This window comes from Charadrius vociferus, unplaced genomic scaffold (genome assembly GCF_000708025.1).
Source record: "Charadrius vociferus isolate BGI_N301 unplaced genomic scaffold, ASM70802v2 scaffold326, whole genome shotgun sequence".
In the NCBI taxonomy this organism is placed as follows: domain Eukaryota; kingdom Metazoa; phylum Chordata; class Aves; order Charadriiformes; family Charadriidae; genus Charadrius; species Charadrius vociferus.
In genome coordinates this window covers 282,824-297,379 of record NW_009649062.1, presented here as the reverse complement: position 1 = coordinate 297,379, position 14,556 = coordinate 282,824, and the positions used below count along the sequence as shown (strand labels likewise).

The 14,556-nt window shown below is 38.3% G+C and overlaps 1 protein-coding gene across 3 annotated transcripts in view; it reads left to right on the top strand.

Annotated features, from left to right (window-relative positions):
- RIMBP2 (RIMS binding protein 2) overlaps positions 1 to 14,556 on the top strand; it is a 144,946-nt gene that overhangs the window by 119,493 nt on the left and 10,897 nt on the right. For 2 of the 3 annotated variants that reach the window (XM_009888097.1, XM_009888096.1), the window contains 3 exons: positions 747 to 896; positions 3,733 to 3,891; positions 9,291 to 9,408. In XM_009888097.1, coding sequence (XP_009886399.1) covers positions 747 to 896; positions 3,733 to 3,891; positions 9,291 to 9,408 — 427 coding nt within the window. Of the gene's footprint in view, positions 1 to 746; positions 897 to 3,732; positions 3,892 to 6,872; positions 7,605 to 9,290; positions 9,409 to 14,556 lie in introns of all 3 variants that reach the window. The other variant, XM_009888095.1, reaches the window with a different exon arrangement.

The following is a 14,556-nucleotide window of genomic DNA, read 5'->3' as shown; positions in this document are numbered from 1 at the left end:
AGCACTGAAATACATTTTCTGGTTTTGAAAATTGCTGACATAACATATGCTCTGAACCATGTTTAATTACATTAATTTTAGTGATGCTTGAAATGTTTAATTCAGGGATCTGGACAGAAGTTTTCAGATGGATTGACTCTAAATTCAATCAAATTGTGCCAATGATATTTGTCATGTTTAGTCCCCCGTAGTAGAAATTCTTCCCTGGCAGAAGCAGCGGAGTGTTTTCTCCCTGCCCTTCACTCGGCCTGTTAGATGGCTGATGGCTAGTGTCACTAGGGTAAGCAGCAGGATTCACTAGCTGGGGGTAAGTGTCACCTCAGAGCAGAGGAAAAGCACAAAGTCTCGTTCTATAGTTGTGTTTTTTTTGTACCGAGGTCAAAAATGCTGTAGTGGGTAGGTTGTCTGCTAGCCCGCTACCGAGGGGAAATTAGGGCCTTCATTAGCATACTCTGACCGTAGAATACTGAGAATTTTGACATAGGTGGTACAGGGAAGAAAGCTAGCAGCTGAGCTGATGGTCATATAAAGGCATATAATTGTTTATGAGTGAGAGAAATACAGCAAGCCAAAAATTCTTGAAAACTCCTAAAAGGTTACTGCCAGGGGAAGCTAACGTTGCTTTAACGCGTGAGCATATTTGAATGTTGTGTTCTTGAGTCCTCATGTCTTATATTTGCCATTTCTTCCATTGGTTGCAGGAATGAGTCTGCTTCACAATTTTCCATTTTTTGTTGCTTTGTTAGATGGAGAGGAGGAGTGTTTTTAGCGAAAGGACTAATGCAGCCCAGTACGCTAATTCGGATGATGAGGAAGATGGCTATGATTCTCCTAATGTCAAAAGAAGGGGGGCTTCAGTTGATGATTTCCTGAAAGGGTCAGAACTTGGAAAGCAAGTAAGTAGCCTGGCCTTGTTGCTGTGTCAGGTGTCTGGCATGAAACAAGTATTTTATGAAGCTCAGCAGACTATCCAGGTCACTGTCTGATTATTGTAGCTGTATTAGAGTGTTTGTAAGGGACCAAGATCAACTTCACTTTTCTCATAACTATACTTTATAATTAACCTTGGTAAATAGACTTTGGGGTATCTACCATGTGAGTACAAAGTTGCTGCCCTATGTGGACTTACTACCTCAAATCATTGCAATTAAAAACAGCAATTAAATTATGCCTGGCAAAACAGCTGCGGTGTGTTAAGTGTAAATTGGTTATTAAATGTTTATTTTATAGCTTCATGAGATATACCTATTTGTAGCTTAATTGCTCATTTGCATTGTTTATGAAAGATAAACACTTTCACCACGTGGCTTGTTAATGAAGAAATAAGTAGAGACAATTGGAGAAACCTAATCTGTGGTGGTTTTCTCCATAAGAAATTGTTAGTTTGCTAATTTTGTTACAGTGCTCAAGTGCTGCTGGTATCTTCCAGAAGCATGTGCTATTCTGCATGCTGATTCCCTATCAAAGTCTGTGCCTTTCTACCAGTTGACTTGCCTTGCTCCATAGATAACAGTAAAAAAACTGCAAGCAAATACAAGTAACATTAATGTTTCTTTTAATCAAGATTTTAGTAGCATTGGATAAGGCTACTGATGGAAATCCTTCGTGTCTGTCTGTCGTATTGTGTTTTGTAGGAAGATATATTGATTTTATACTCCACAGTTCACAATTCTGAAACAGTGGTGCAGTATCAGTCTCACAGCCCTTTTTTTTGAACTTAGACTTAGAAAGTTAGCTTTTCTTGCCTAGATCCTCACAAGTATTTATGCATCTAAATATCTCAGTACCCCTCAGGATCTGGGTGAGTGGGTCTGTCAACCAAGAATAAAATGGGAATGATGATTCTTCCTTTTGTCACAAAAACGTTTGAACATACTGTTTTCTGCAAGATGTGATTTGTTTTGTAAATAGATAATAAGGACAGGGAAGGTAAGTATCGGAGATAAACCTGAAATTCAGAGACAACTTGGGACATTTGCAAGAAAGGCAGTGCTAGAGAACACATGAAATACTAAACACAGATGCGTGGAATATATGGCCATAGGGGTTTCACTGGAAATGTGCGTGTGTAAATGCAGCCAGTTATTGAACGTAGTGTGCACTTACCCTGTTCCATACAGACTTAACTGATTGCAAGGAGAATTGCATAATTATTGCTTGTATAATATCTCCTAGTTATGTTTTATACCTTAATTAATGTAGTGCTTGAATTACAAGATTTATTTAAATAATTGAGTGGCTGTTTAGAAAGGCACTCCTGTTATTAGAACCACAATGGATAAGCCTTGGAGACAGTTTGCTAGGTCTGTGTAGTGTGATTGCCCAAGCAACCAGGGCTTTATTCCAGCAGTATTGGCCTTTGATAATCTACAAGGCATTGGGCACGGGCAAGGTTTGTAGTACTGTGCCGGTGCAACCCCCAAGTCTACGTGAATACAGCTGAGAACAGGAGCGCAGGAGTGATTTTCTATGAAAAACAGGACCAAGATTCTGCTGTAACAGAACTGATTAAATAATAAAATTTAGAATAAGAGCCACACAGTTTAGATGTGAAAAATGAAGCATTAGAATATAGTTCAATCTTTTTAACTTCAAGAAGAAAACAAAAACATTGTGAAACTGCAGTCGCTTTTTTTATAAGATGATCGTAATATAATGCCTCTGAAGGATCTGAAAACATTTACGGGCTTGGCACCGAGAATTACTGCCAAAGGCTTCACCCTACAATCTTTTTAGCTCTAGAACAAAGAATTAAAAGAGGAGAAATTGTATCTTGTATTTGGAGGGCAAATCCATCTTCACTTTGGAGAAATTGCTTATTGTGGACATTTTCTTCTCTTTGCTGGGATTGACCGATACCAGCGTGTTACATAGCTATAGGAATTGATCTGCTACCACAGAAATTATTTCTTCATTGGTATCGCTGGGGGAAGGAATGCAGTAATTTCTACCATTCTGGTACTTTTAGAATATTTGGTTCTTCAAATATTCTACTGCAATCTGACAGTCAGATGACTCCATTTGAAAATTTGTCTGTGCAAATACAATGAGCTTTGTTTATGATCTGGTTTATTAGATGTTTAACAAAGGCCAGTCCTATTTAACACTAGCAATTCAGTACGACATACTTTTTCCTCCTTATCTTCCAAATAACTGGAAACTTACAGGAACTTGAAATATTTGGACTGTTTTTAAAAGACAATTAAGGTTTTAGCTAGTCTATTTTTACAATGTTTAAGAAATGAAAGCTTCAAATTCCATCAGCTAGCTATATCATACAATGATGGCAACATCCTGCAAGAATTAAATGCTGATGACTTTTAAATTACAATGTGATGTAACAAACAGCTGTGAAGAACAGATGATATGTGAATTATCCTAGGGCTTTTACAATTTGGTCAGCAAGTCCATTGATGCGTGAAGGAACTCTTTAAATCAAGGGAATTTAATCACGACTAAAACTAGATTTGATGCTGTGAATGCAGACATCCTTTTTTGCATCACCTATGGGATTAAGATTGGATTTCTTGAATTGGGAGCATAAATGGGCCAAAAAAAAATTTATACATGATCTCTCCACTAGAACAGAGCAGCAAGCCGCATGATGTAATTTATATGTGGTTATTAGCATGATATTCAAACCTAGGAAATGCTCACGTCCTCGTTGGTGTTATACAAGGACTGGCAGCTTTACAGTCAGTAAAGATTCTTCTCTCTCACCCTGTCAATTAGCCTCACTATTGCCATGGTGAAGAGTACCATACAGAGAGCAGCAGAGGCTCTGACTTGTCTGATATTATGGAAGAAGATGAGGAAGAGCTGTACTCCGAAATGCAGCTGGAGGATGGAGGAAGGCGACGAGTCAGCCTGACTTCACACAACGCACTTAAGGTAAGTGTGACTGCAGAGAAACTGTAGGAGTACCTCCATATTTTGATTCTTCCTTCAAAGCATTTCTTTTACTCAATTACGGGTTTTGCAGACCATTAAAACTCACACTGTCATATAGACCTAGAACTGGGGTGAACATTGTTTATGATGTCAAGGCCACTTTAATACATTTATTACTTTTTTTTTTTTTTGCATTATTTGATAGCCAATCTTTTAACTAGTTGACTATTTTTCTATAAGTAATTGTTGAAGTTGCAATTTCTGTTCTATATCTGGGGACCTTTCCCATGTCTATATGACAATATACTACATGTACAAGGAGACTTATATAAACATACGGAAAAAAAACCCTTAGTTTTTTCATGTCTGAGTAATTTGTCCATGTTTTTGGTGCTAGTCCCATCTCTTCCAGAGGCTTTAAATCGTGCTTGTAAGAAAGGGAGTTTGGTCAGCTTTGTTTGATAAATGCAGAATTCCTCATGCTCTGATTGTTTAGGAGTCACCAGAGACAGTAGGATATACCTATCAGAAATACTGCTTTAACAATACACAGGAATATTCATCATGAAAGACAATTTTAGTATAACAATTAAAGCATGCACAGAATGTTGAACCTACCCAATGCAGAATATATATTTCCGACAGTATATTTGTATGTGTAAATTGTGTCTAGCAATTATACTAAATTGTGTTTTCTTAGAAAGTTGGATAACTTGAATGATAAGGGAACCCACAGGTTGATTTTTTTCTTCCAGTATGCTGCTATTTAACTAAAAAACCATACTGTTTTCTCATGCATACAAGAATTTTGACAATTCTTGTAACTGCTTTCATGTACTATAAATTCAGTCCTTTTATTATGATACTATCTGGAATGAGACAGCTACTTTTTCAAAAGAAAAAATAATCAGTGTTTCTATTATTCCGCTAACATAAAGGTTGAAACTGAAATCCTTCTGCATGCTGCTTCTGTCCCTTTCCTCTGGGAAAAAGTGAATTATCCCTAGACTGTTCTTGTTCTTTATGCATCAGAAAGTATATTTACTTCTTGGTTTTAAATTAGTATTGCCACTGTTGTTATTTAAAAGGAAAGGTCCAGACCCTTAATTGGTGTAGTAAATCATTCTAGACCCATTAAAGTCTGCAGGCATGCTTCTGTTGATATAGTAGTGCATGAGAAGGGTACGGTTGGTTGACTCATTCTGCAGAAGTGGAGTTCAGTAAATGAGTACTTCCTGGGGAAGGACTCACGGATGTCTGAGTCTCATTTGGAGAACATGGCCCACTATGCTGATAAGTTTTCTAATGTAAAATGCAGGTCAGATTCTGATCCCAAAGTGCTAGATAATTTCACCCTCTTTCACTAGATCCAATTTCACTTTGCAATATCAGTAATAAACAAAAAAATGAAAAACATGTTTAGTAATTTTTCATAATGTAATGAGATTCTTGTTCCTCTTGCGCCTGGAAGTATGCCAGCCATGCCCTTGCAGCTGTAATTGAGTAGTCTCTCCCAAGTTAAGAGATGCCCCAAGTAACAAGAAAACATTTTGCATGCAGATATATATTTGCTTTGTTGGGAGATTATTATTCCCTCCAATGGTTCCCTAAAACAAAGGCTTACACGGGTGATCAAGAGAAGATTCAACTCACCCGATCTGAGCATTCTAGAATGTGGGATATTTGAGCTCCAGTCAAAACTATCCTTGTTCATATTTATTGAATTTTTTCCACTTTTATGGCAGTTTGTCTGAAAAGTTTCACAAGTGTGATAGACATTTTCAAAATGAGTGAAAATAGGTGAAACAAATATAGTCATAAAGTAACTTACAAAGTTCCTAATGCCTGAAAGGGGAAGACGTCCAAAACCCAGCTAAGTTTAACATGCTCGGTGAGAGAGGTATTGCTGATGTCACCAACGTGATCCTGTCAGTATTTATGGGTTCTGTTTTGTCCAGAGACCTACCTGATCCAGGCATTGAGTAAAGAGCAAGGAGAGGGGATCTCAGTGATGTAGAATCTATAAACCACGTCAATCAAAACCAACACCTCCTGCATCCTTACTCTCGTGTCTTTTCTCAGAGTCCAACAAAGATACTGCGTAGGATTCTTCTGTCACACCAACCTGTGTTTTGTGTAAATGTAATAGGAGAATTACAAAATGTGTCTGTCATGTTCATAATGCTTATTTTATCCAGGCTGGGATGGTTTTTAGCTGCTTCTGGTATAAACAGAGACTTTTACTTACTACTGCTGATAGGCTGATTTTCAAATAATGGTTTTATCAAGCAGGTACGAGCTTATGATGAGAGATTTGATGACAGTGCAGACCAAGTGACATCAGAGCAGCCTGCTTCTCAGGGTTCTTTCTGTGGAAGCCAAGCTTTAAAAATGCTGCAAGTTTTTTACGATTTTACAAAGGAAACAAACTCCTTCAATGATGTCTGCAAAATAGGTCTCCTTTGGCAGGAGATTTAGGAGTATTTGCTGCTCATGTAGGATGCTTTAACAGATGCAAAGCAAGAAAGCTTGCTAGAACAGAATTCTCATTCTCAAGGATGGGTTCTGGTTACAAAGAAAAATTAAATAGCAATTTGGCATGGGGCAAGGAACATGCTAAGCATTAGTGCTGTGTTTTAATGCCATTCTCATTCACCATGCTGGAACCTGTATGCAGCTTTTATTGCTTTGTTTTAAATGCATGGGTTTATTCTTGTTAAGAGCATCACTCAGTTGTTTGTACTGACCTCTCATGTTGTATCTGACACCCAGCAACTTCTTAATCATGTCTTTATTTTTCACAGATTCTCATTCAAAGCATGACATCCTTTTCACTAAATAAGATGCATGTCTTATGTTTACCATTGCTCTAAAACTAATTCTGTCTTTATTTTTCTTTTCTTCTCCCTTTTCCCTCCCATTTTATTTTTGTCACACACTCTTTGTTCCCTGTCTGGTTTTTAACATTACATAATCTTAAGGAGTGCGATAAGAATAAGACCACTGAAGCCACTTTTTTGGAACAGCCTGACTTTTCACAGCAGATACATCACAGTAAAAAGCTTTTCAGTATTCCAGAAGTAGCTGAAGAGGATGGTGAATACTCTGAACTGCTGTACAAGCAGGGTTTAGGTATGCCCTATAAAAAGAATCCCACAATAGCTAGAGACTCTAGACCACCTAGGCCCTACAATCAAGACCAGCAGCACAACTTCTGGTACCCAGCCAAGCACAGAATTTCAGGCATGGAGGATTTTGCTGCAGACGACAAAGGATGTAAATATAGCCGATCCTTATCGAGAAGCCCAGACAGTGGACTAGACTGTGGAAGTGAAGAAGAAGAATCTCGTTTTAATTTCAGATATACTTGTGATTCAGTTTCTGCCAACGTTGCATCTAGCTGTTGTGCAGAGACTGCTAACTGTTCCTGCAGGAAAAGCATGAGGCCATTGCTTGCTCGCAGGAAAACCTTAACCAGACAGACCAGCATCGAAGAAGATTTTGGTGACCTGGGTCCTTCCTTTGTGGAGCCCAGGAGTGAACAGGTCAAGCCCAGTTACGAGAAAAAGTATGAGACTCAGAAATGTAATAGAACAGATAATTTGTCTAATGAAGATGTTCAGGGAGGCTGGAAGACCGACTTAAAAATGGCTGACTCTAGGGCAGCTGGTCTACTTGCAAAGCCATCCCACAGAGATGCAGAAGACTCTCTGGTGTGTGAAATAAATCTTCCTTCTAACATCTGCTTGCCAAATCAGTCTGTTTTCTTTCTTTCTTTTTTTTTTTCCTCTTTTTCATTTTTTTTTTCTGAATTAATTTTTAGAGTCCATCCTTTGGACCTATCTGCTACATTTTTCCCTTTTTTTTTTCCTCCCCAGTCATTTTTGTTTATTATTCTGCATTTTCCTTTACAGTCCTCTTTTGTGTCACGCTGAAATCAGTTTGATTTGCTTTACAATGATTTTCCCACAGAACAAATTACAATAATGGCTGCTTTTATTAAAGGACAACTGAATCTAAATTTTAATTAAGGGTTAGCTGAACTATAATTTTTCCAAAGTATTGTTTTTCTTTATTTTGCCCATCTAAATGTTGCTTTAAAAAAAAAAAAGCTGCATTTTAACTGGAAAAATATTTCATCAGTAATTTTTTTTTTTTTTATGTCAAGGACTTCATTTCATCATGTTGCTTTTATTCACCTCATTCCCAGAATTTTCAGGATATGCTCTTTTATCATGAAACACCTCTGGAAAAAAATCAAGATTCTCCCCAGTGTGACAGTGACCCAGATTTATGGAGTCACGGGTTTCATCACGTTTCCATTTTCTACCTTATCTCTGCACTGTCACTACTTTGCCTTCCTTTTTAGACCATCTCTTCTTGCCTTTGAAGTTGCAGACTGCATCTCTGCATGAGAATGCAGGCAAACAGCTTCTTCCACAGGGAGAGGCCAGGGCCATCCTGTATCTTTCAAGGATGCCTCTGCGTGATCTTGCCTATTTGCATTTCTGGCCATTAATCTATAGCAGAGTCTTTGATAGGTGCTTCCGTAGGCTTCCCTGCTCCCTAAAGACCAGAGCAAGTTCTTTACCCTCTCAGTCTGCAACAGTCCAGAGTGGAAACCTCAAATCTAATATGTTTCATGTAAGAGTAGAAATCAGCTGCCTGCTCTTCTAGCCTAGCGGTTTATGCTGAAATGATCCTTACAAATTTCTCCTATTAAAATTGGTGCCCGAGCTGTATTAGTCTCAATGACTGCATGGTAAACTCTGGAGAGCATTTAAATAGTACCGTTTAGTTAAGACAGCAACGGTTTCTGCAAGGGTAGTGAACAGAAAGAGACAGCTATGATGTGAGACGAAGTGTGTCTACATTCCCTTCTACATGTTTCAATGACCTTTAAAAAGCTTTAACAACCGAAGGCCATTCTAGAAAGGCAGCGTGCTCAAAGGCAGAAGGACGTGCACTTGTTCACATGCTGCAAACTGGACAAAGCTGTGTAGCCGAATACAAAAAAGGCTTGCCTCTTCAGGGCAGTCCAACCTCCACTCCTCTCATGACTGGTTGTACTACTCTTCAGGAGATTATAACGTCATCTTAGCAGCAACAACAAAGGCAAAAGAATATTTCAAAAATTATTCTTTTCTTTTCTTTTTGTTCTGATGTGTGACTGCTGGTTACAAAACTCTGCCATAAATCAGGGAACCATTTTTTCTTTTGCAGGTTTGCCAGGCAACAGTATTTTCTTTTCAGCTAACCTTTCAGTTAAAAACTAAGTTTAGTTGCCTTTAGAGCTTATGCTTCCAAATGTGATTGACCTGATTAGTGTCCAACCATATAACCATAATGTTACCATGCATGTAACTTACAAACCTGTTTTTTCTGTTGTTGTTTTTTAGCTTTTAGGTAATCCATCATCTGCAGGACGGCCTGAAAGGGCGGAGCATGCAGGGCGAAGGTCCTCTCATGGCAGTGCAGTGCCACAAAGGTCTCGACCAATGTTGGTCCCTTCCATTGGTTAGTTGGACAGATTGGTGCATTTCTGTTCTTTGCAGCCTCAGAGTTGGGAAGGCGGTCCTTAAAAAAAGGAACAACAGACGCTTGTCTTGAACCGTGGTTACTCTTAGTTTAAATGGGATGAAACGGAACTAAAATCATCTCCATCTAAATATGAGCGTACTGGGGTCTCACAGGGGGCTGATTCAGTAGTCATCAACATCACTGGGAGTCTTTTCATTGAATTTAGGGGGTATTGGAGCTTTTCTGAGCTTGGTTAAGTTTAGATACTGTTAGATATTAACTAAGACGAAGTTTGCAGGCAGGCTACTGTATGGTCAGTAAAATAAACATACCCATTCAGCCATCCATTTAGCCATCCATCTTTCCATTCATCAACCATCATTTTGCATTCACTTTCCATTTTCTTGACTACTTTTTGGAATTTAGCAGGAAAAATAGAAGCACTTAAATGTATCAAGTTGGTAGAACTCACATATATTTACTAGATTTGATATTTCGTACAGAATCATCCCTATTCTGGTTTGCTTATGACTTAAACTATATGCTGGTATATGCCATAAAATCCAAAAAGTAGTGCAGAAAAGATAATGGAATCAAGACACTATGGACAAATACATATCTATTAAAACTTGCACTCTATACTGACAAATAAGAAACATTCACACTGAAAATCAGAAAACACATGCAAAACAAATGCAGAAGGAGTTCTGTGAGCCATTAGCAGAACTTTACTCCTTGAGTACGTAAAGTCGGTCCCATTCCTGTCCCTAATCTGGACTATTTGTGAATACTGTAGGCATCATCAGGAGGAGAAGGAAGCAGTGTCAGGCAATTCTCATCTAACATTTATGTGAATAAGAGAATGTGGATTATCGCAAATGTGGATTATCAGAAGGAAAGAGACTGATCATTAAGGAATGCTTTTATTTTTAAATATTAAATATTTTTCCCTTTTCATAGAATCACACTAAAATGCCTGTACTGTAAATTAAAAGCAAAAACCCCCTAGTGGGCACAGTTTTTTTGCTATCTAGTAGATAGTAATTATTATTATTGAAACCATAGATCAGAAAATACACACAGCTGTAATGCATTAAACTTTGTCAGTGTCTTCAATATAGCATGACTGGTCAGAGGCTGATTCTTGTTCCACATCCTGGTATAAACCAGGATAATCTTCACAGATGTCAATGGAATCACACTGGTATGAAAATGGTATGGGGGAGAATCAGCTCCAGGGAGGCTCTTGTGCTTCTGTTGACAGGTTGTTGTTAGCTGAACCAAATAGCTTTTGGATGATGTGTGAAGACTGTTAGATTTTCACGTCCTTTTTCTTTTTCTCTGAAAGCAGCCTTTTTTTTTTTTTCTCAGGAGTAAAGGTTTCTGGTTTATGTTTGGACTACTTAAAGCAAGTTTTGTGTCTAAGTTCTTTTATATTATTTGCTAAAATGTTTTCTTATGAATAGCAAGAGAGTAGACAGGTTTGAATTAATCCTTTGGGTTTTCTTTTCATTTTCATTTTATTTAAAACATATCGTCTAATGCTGGTAACAAGCAAACTACTGAGCATTATGTACAGCATCTGACAAAAAAAATGGTTTCCTGTGAAGCTGTTGAAAGGCTTTATGTTGTTTAGAGTTCAAGAGTCCTAATTTCTGACTAAAAGACTAGTGTTGAAAATGGCTGAAAGATATGTATGCAATATTTCTCACTTTCAGCATCGTACTGTAATAAATCACTTTGAGGATAAGCAAAGCAGATATGAATACTTGATAAAACTCTGCACAAAAGTTGCTTCCTGTAAACCTGCTGGAAAAAAATCCACAAGATATAAAATGTAGCAAAGGTTCAGATAAATAAAATGTGGTAAAAGTAGGGCATCCAAAAGCATATAGTAGAGCATTGTATAAACTTGAACCCCCTGTTCAGAACTCCCACTGACAGAGGAAGTTACCCATGAATAAGGGCTGCAAATATGTTTTTTGAAGAAGGAATTTATTATAATTGTGTCATTATAGTATGTAGATCCACAAAGTGAAAAGCAGAGTAAAATGAAAGGAAAGAAAGTAAATACGGTTGAGCCAAAGTTTAGACTGCTGAAATACATGGAACTGTTGGCCTCAGCATATAGCTCAAAATTTGGATTCCAGATTTCTTGGCAGCAGCTTAATCCTTTACATGGATGCCTGGAGTTTTTGCTGAGTTATTCAGCTAAAGGGTCACTTCAGAAATGCAAAGTTCTTAGGGCCACTCTGGGAGGTGAAATTAGTGGGGAAGACCTTCAAAATTGTAATGTTCTTCGGATTCCAATGATAAAACCTTTCTTCAAAATGTTCCAGAATTTAAATTCTTTGAGGTATTTTCTCCATTAAGCTATAAATACTTTGGATTAGTATCTTATTGCAGTTAGGATTTAAGTAAATTAATTAATTTTTGTTTTTAGGTTGATACTTTAGAAGGTGAAACACAGTTTACAGTGCTCTTGACCTTGCAGATCTGGCAGGTAGGATTGTTTAAACCTCATAATAAAAGACGATACCTATCCAAAGATCTAACAAACAATATTTACACTGTATGAGTTTTTACAAGCGCAAAATTCAGATGCTTTGGAAAAAGGAGATACACATTTCTGTGATTCCCCTGCTGAAGAATTTCTAGAGGCTGAGGCATCTGGCAAAGCTTATGCAGTGTTTAGCCTTCCTACTATATGCAAGCCAGAACAAAAGGTAGGCAAAGCTTGCCCGCAGGAGCCTCCGCAAAGGCAACGATACAATATGTTTTAATAGATCATTCCCTTTTTCTCCATAGAAATTACAATGGACAGTAACAGTGAAGGCGGTCGGTCTCGGTCAGGTAGTGAGGGAAATATTTCACCTGTAAAAGAAGAAGCTTATTATCGCAGCATTGGTGGACACAAGAAATGGCCTCAGCAGCGTACCATGGCCTCTGAATATAGATACGGTATGCCGAACATTATTCATCCTTTATGACAGACACATTTTAGAGCTGCGTGTTAACAAGTGCGGTTTCTGTATGACAACATTGCATGCAATGCAGAATGCCAGGGGAACTAGCTCTTAAGTCCTGTCTGCTCTCAGGTAAGTTTCCTCAGCTCAGCTGTAAGGGACAAACGGCCCTTAGTCCTCTGTCCCGAAACTGCTGTGCAGCCACCTTGCCATACTCGACCGAGTCCGAGCACACCGCATTGCATGAACCTCTGTGAAGCTATGCTGCTACTAACGCCAGTCAGTATTTACTGTACACACCTGAACAGCCATTCATCAAAATGACCACATTTCCACTTGATTCATACAGACTGGACAGGGACAAGCAGTAGCCGGTGTATCACAACCCGGCGTCCTGGATAGGAAGCACTTGCCAAACATTGTTGTGATTTACGGCTTGGGCTAAAGGGAGATTTGGGGTCTTTTCAATGGCCACGCAGGACTTTGGCTGTTCCGCTTGGTGAAGACAAAAATTACTCTTATTTTTAGGAATAATTACTCATAATGACAAACTTCTATTACACAAGTAAGGCAATTCTACCGATAGTATTTGTAGCAATACTACTGATAGTATTTGTTGCTTCATCAACATAGAAATCATTACATGATCAACAACTCAGTTTTCATAGTTCATAACACAGTAAATCAAAGTGTCTAACAACCCATAAAAACAGCCCAGGCCACATAGAGAGCTAAGAAACACATTAAGGTTTTGGTGATACCTGAAAGGAAACAAGGGGCCCTGAAAGTTTAGGTAAATCGTAATTTAATGTTGAGTTTCAAAGCAAATGTATCTGACAGATCATCAGCTTGTGTATATTATGTATATCTAGTGAAGTCGCTGCAGCTGTGCATCAGTTGGGAAACTGGCTGGCTGCATACAGAGACTGAGATTTTACATACACAATTACGCGTGTGTGTGTATGTATGATGTACGTATATACCTCTTGAAAGAATAAGTGGCTAATGAGCTAATCAGGAGATTATTTGCTCTCTGGTTCACCGAAGCAAACGTGACTATTCTGAGCCCGATTGGTCCAGGCCAGTGCTTTTAACAGAGCGACATTTGGCTGTGGTTCATGTTTGCACCTAACCCCCATTAACTGCAGTTACAGTTGGATGCAAAAATCGGTATTTTTATTTTAAAAAACAAAACAGAACACCCCTTAACCCACCTGTTCTACATTTCTCGGTGGGCCTGAGTGTGAAACACAGAGTGAGTGCAACCTGACTGTGGGAGGAGAACAGAGAAGAATCCCATCCTTTGTGTCCCATTGCTTTCTGTCCCACACGTGCCCTTCTCCCACACTTCCTTTCTGTGCTTTGTGCCTGTCTAAAGCTTCTTGGCTGGAATTCTTCCCTGCCCTTTTGCTATTCTGCGTTTTTCCCTAGTCACGTTCTTCCTTGCGCTCTGGACCCAAGAGTTAGTAGCTGTTCCCTTAAAGCTGTGACCCTCTGAAAATATTTTTTCAGGTAGTTTAAAAATAACAAATGTTGAATGAAATGCATCTGATGTTGAGGCAAAAAGAGTAATTTCATCTAAAATGCTCCATATTGAATGTTCAAACTGTTACCAAAAATGGATGTCATTAATTTGTAAGAGGTGATTACAGTAAAAATTGTATTAATATGAAAATTGTTTGGAAAAAATTTGATATAGTTGAACGATGCATTCATTGTAATTCATAACATTTCCAATTTATTCATTGTGAAGGATCTTGTAAACTGGATGATAAGTGTTGCTTCAGCAAAGATCGAAAGTATGTAAGTTAGCGGGACTTGCACAATAAGCCAAGTTTTTCAGAAGTAGCTTGTGATTTTGAGGGCTTTAGTTTTTGGGACTCAAATTTGTAAGTCTTGAAAGAGCCTATTTTTGGTAAAAGTGCTGCCACGTGCTCTTTCAAAACGAAATTAAAAGCCTCTGAGACCTGTCAATCAAAACACTCACGGTTAGCCATTTTAGCCTCATTTTCTAATTCAGTTTTACCGAAGCCCGTCCTTAAGTATGTTGTTGAATTGTGGACTAAATGCATTCTCCAGATCATTTGAAAAGTCTGAAGGATGTATGATAGAAAACGTCCATTCTCATTTATTATGTCCTAATTGGTTTGGTACCCTGCAGTGGACAGAGTTCAGTGCA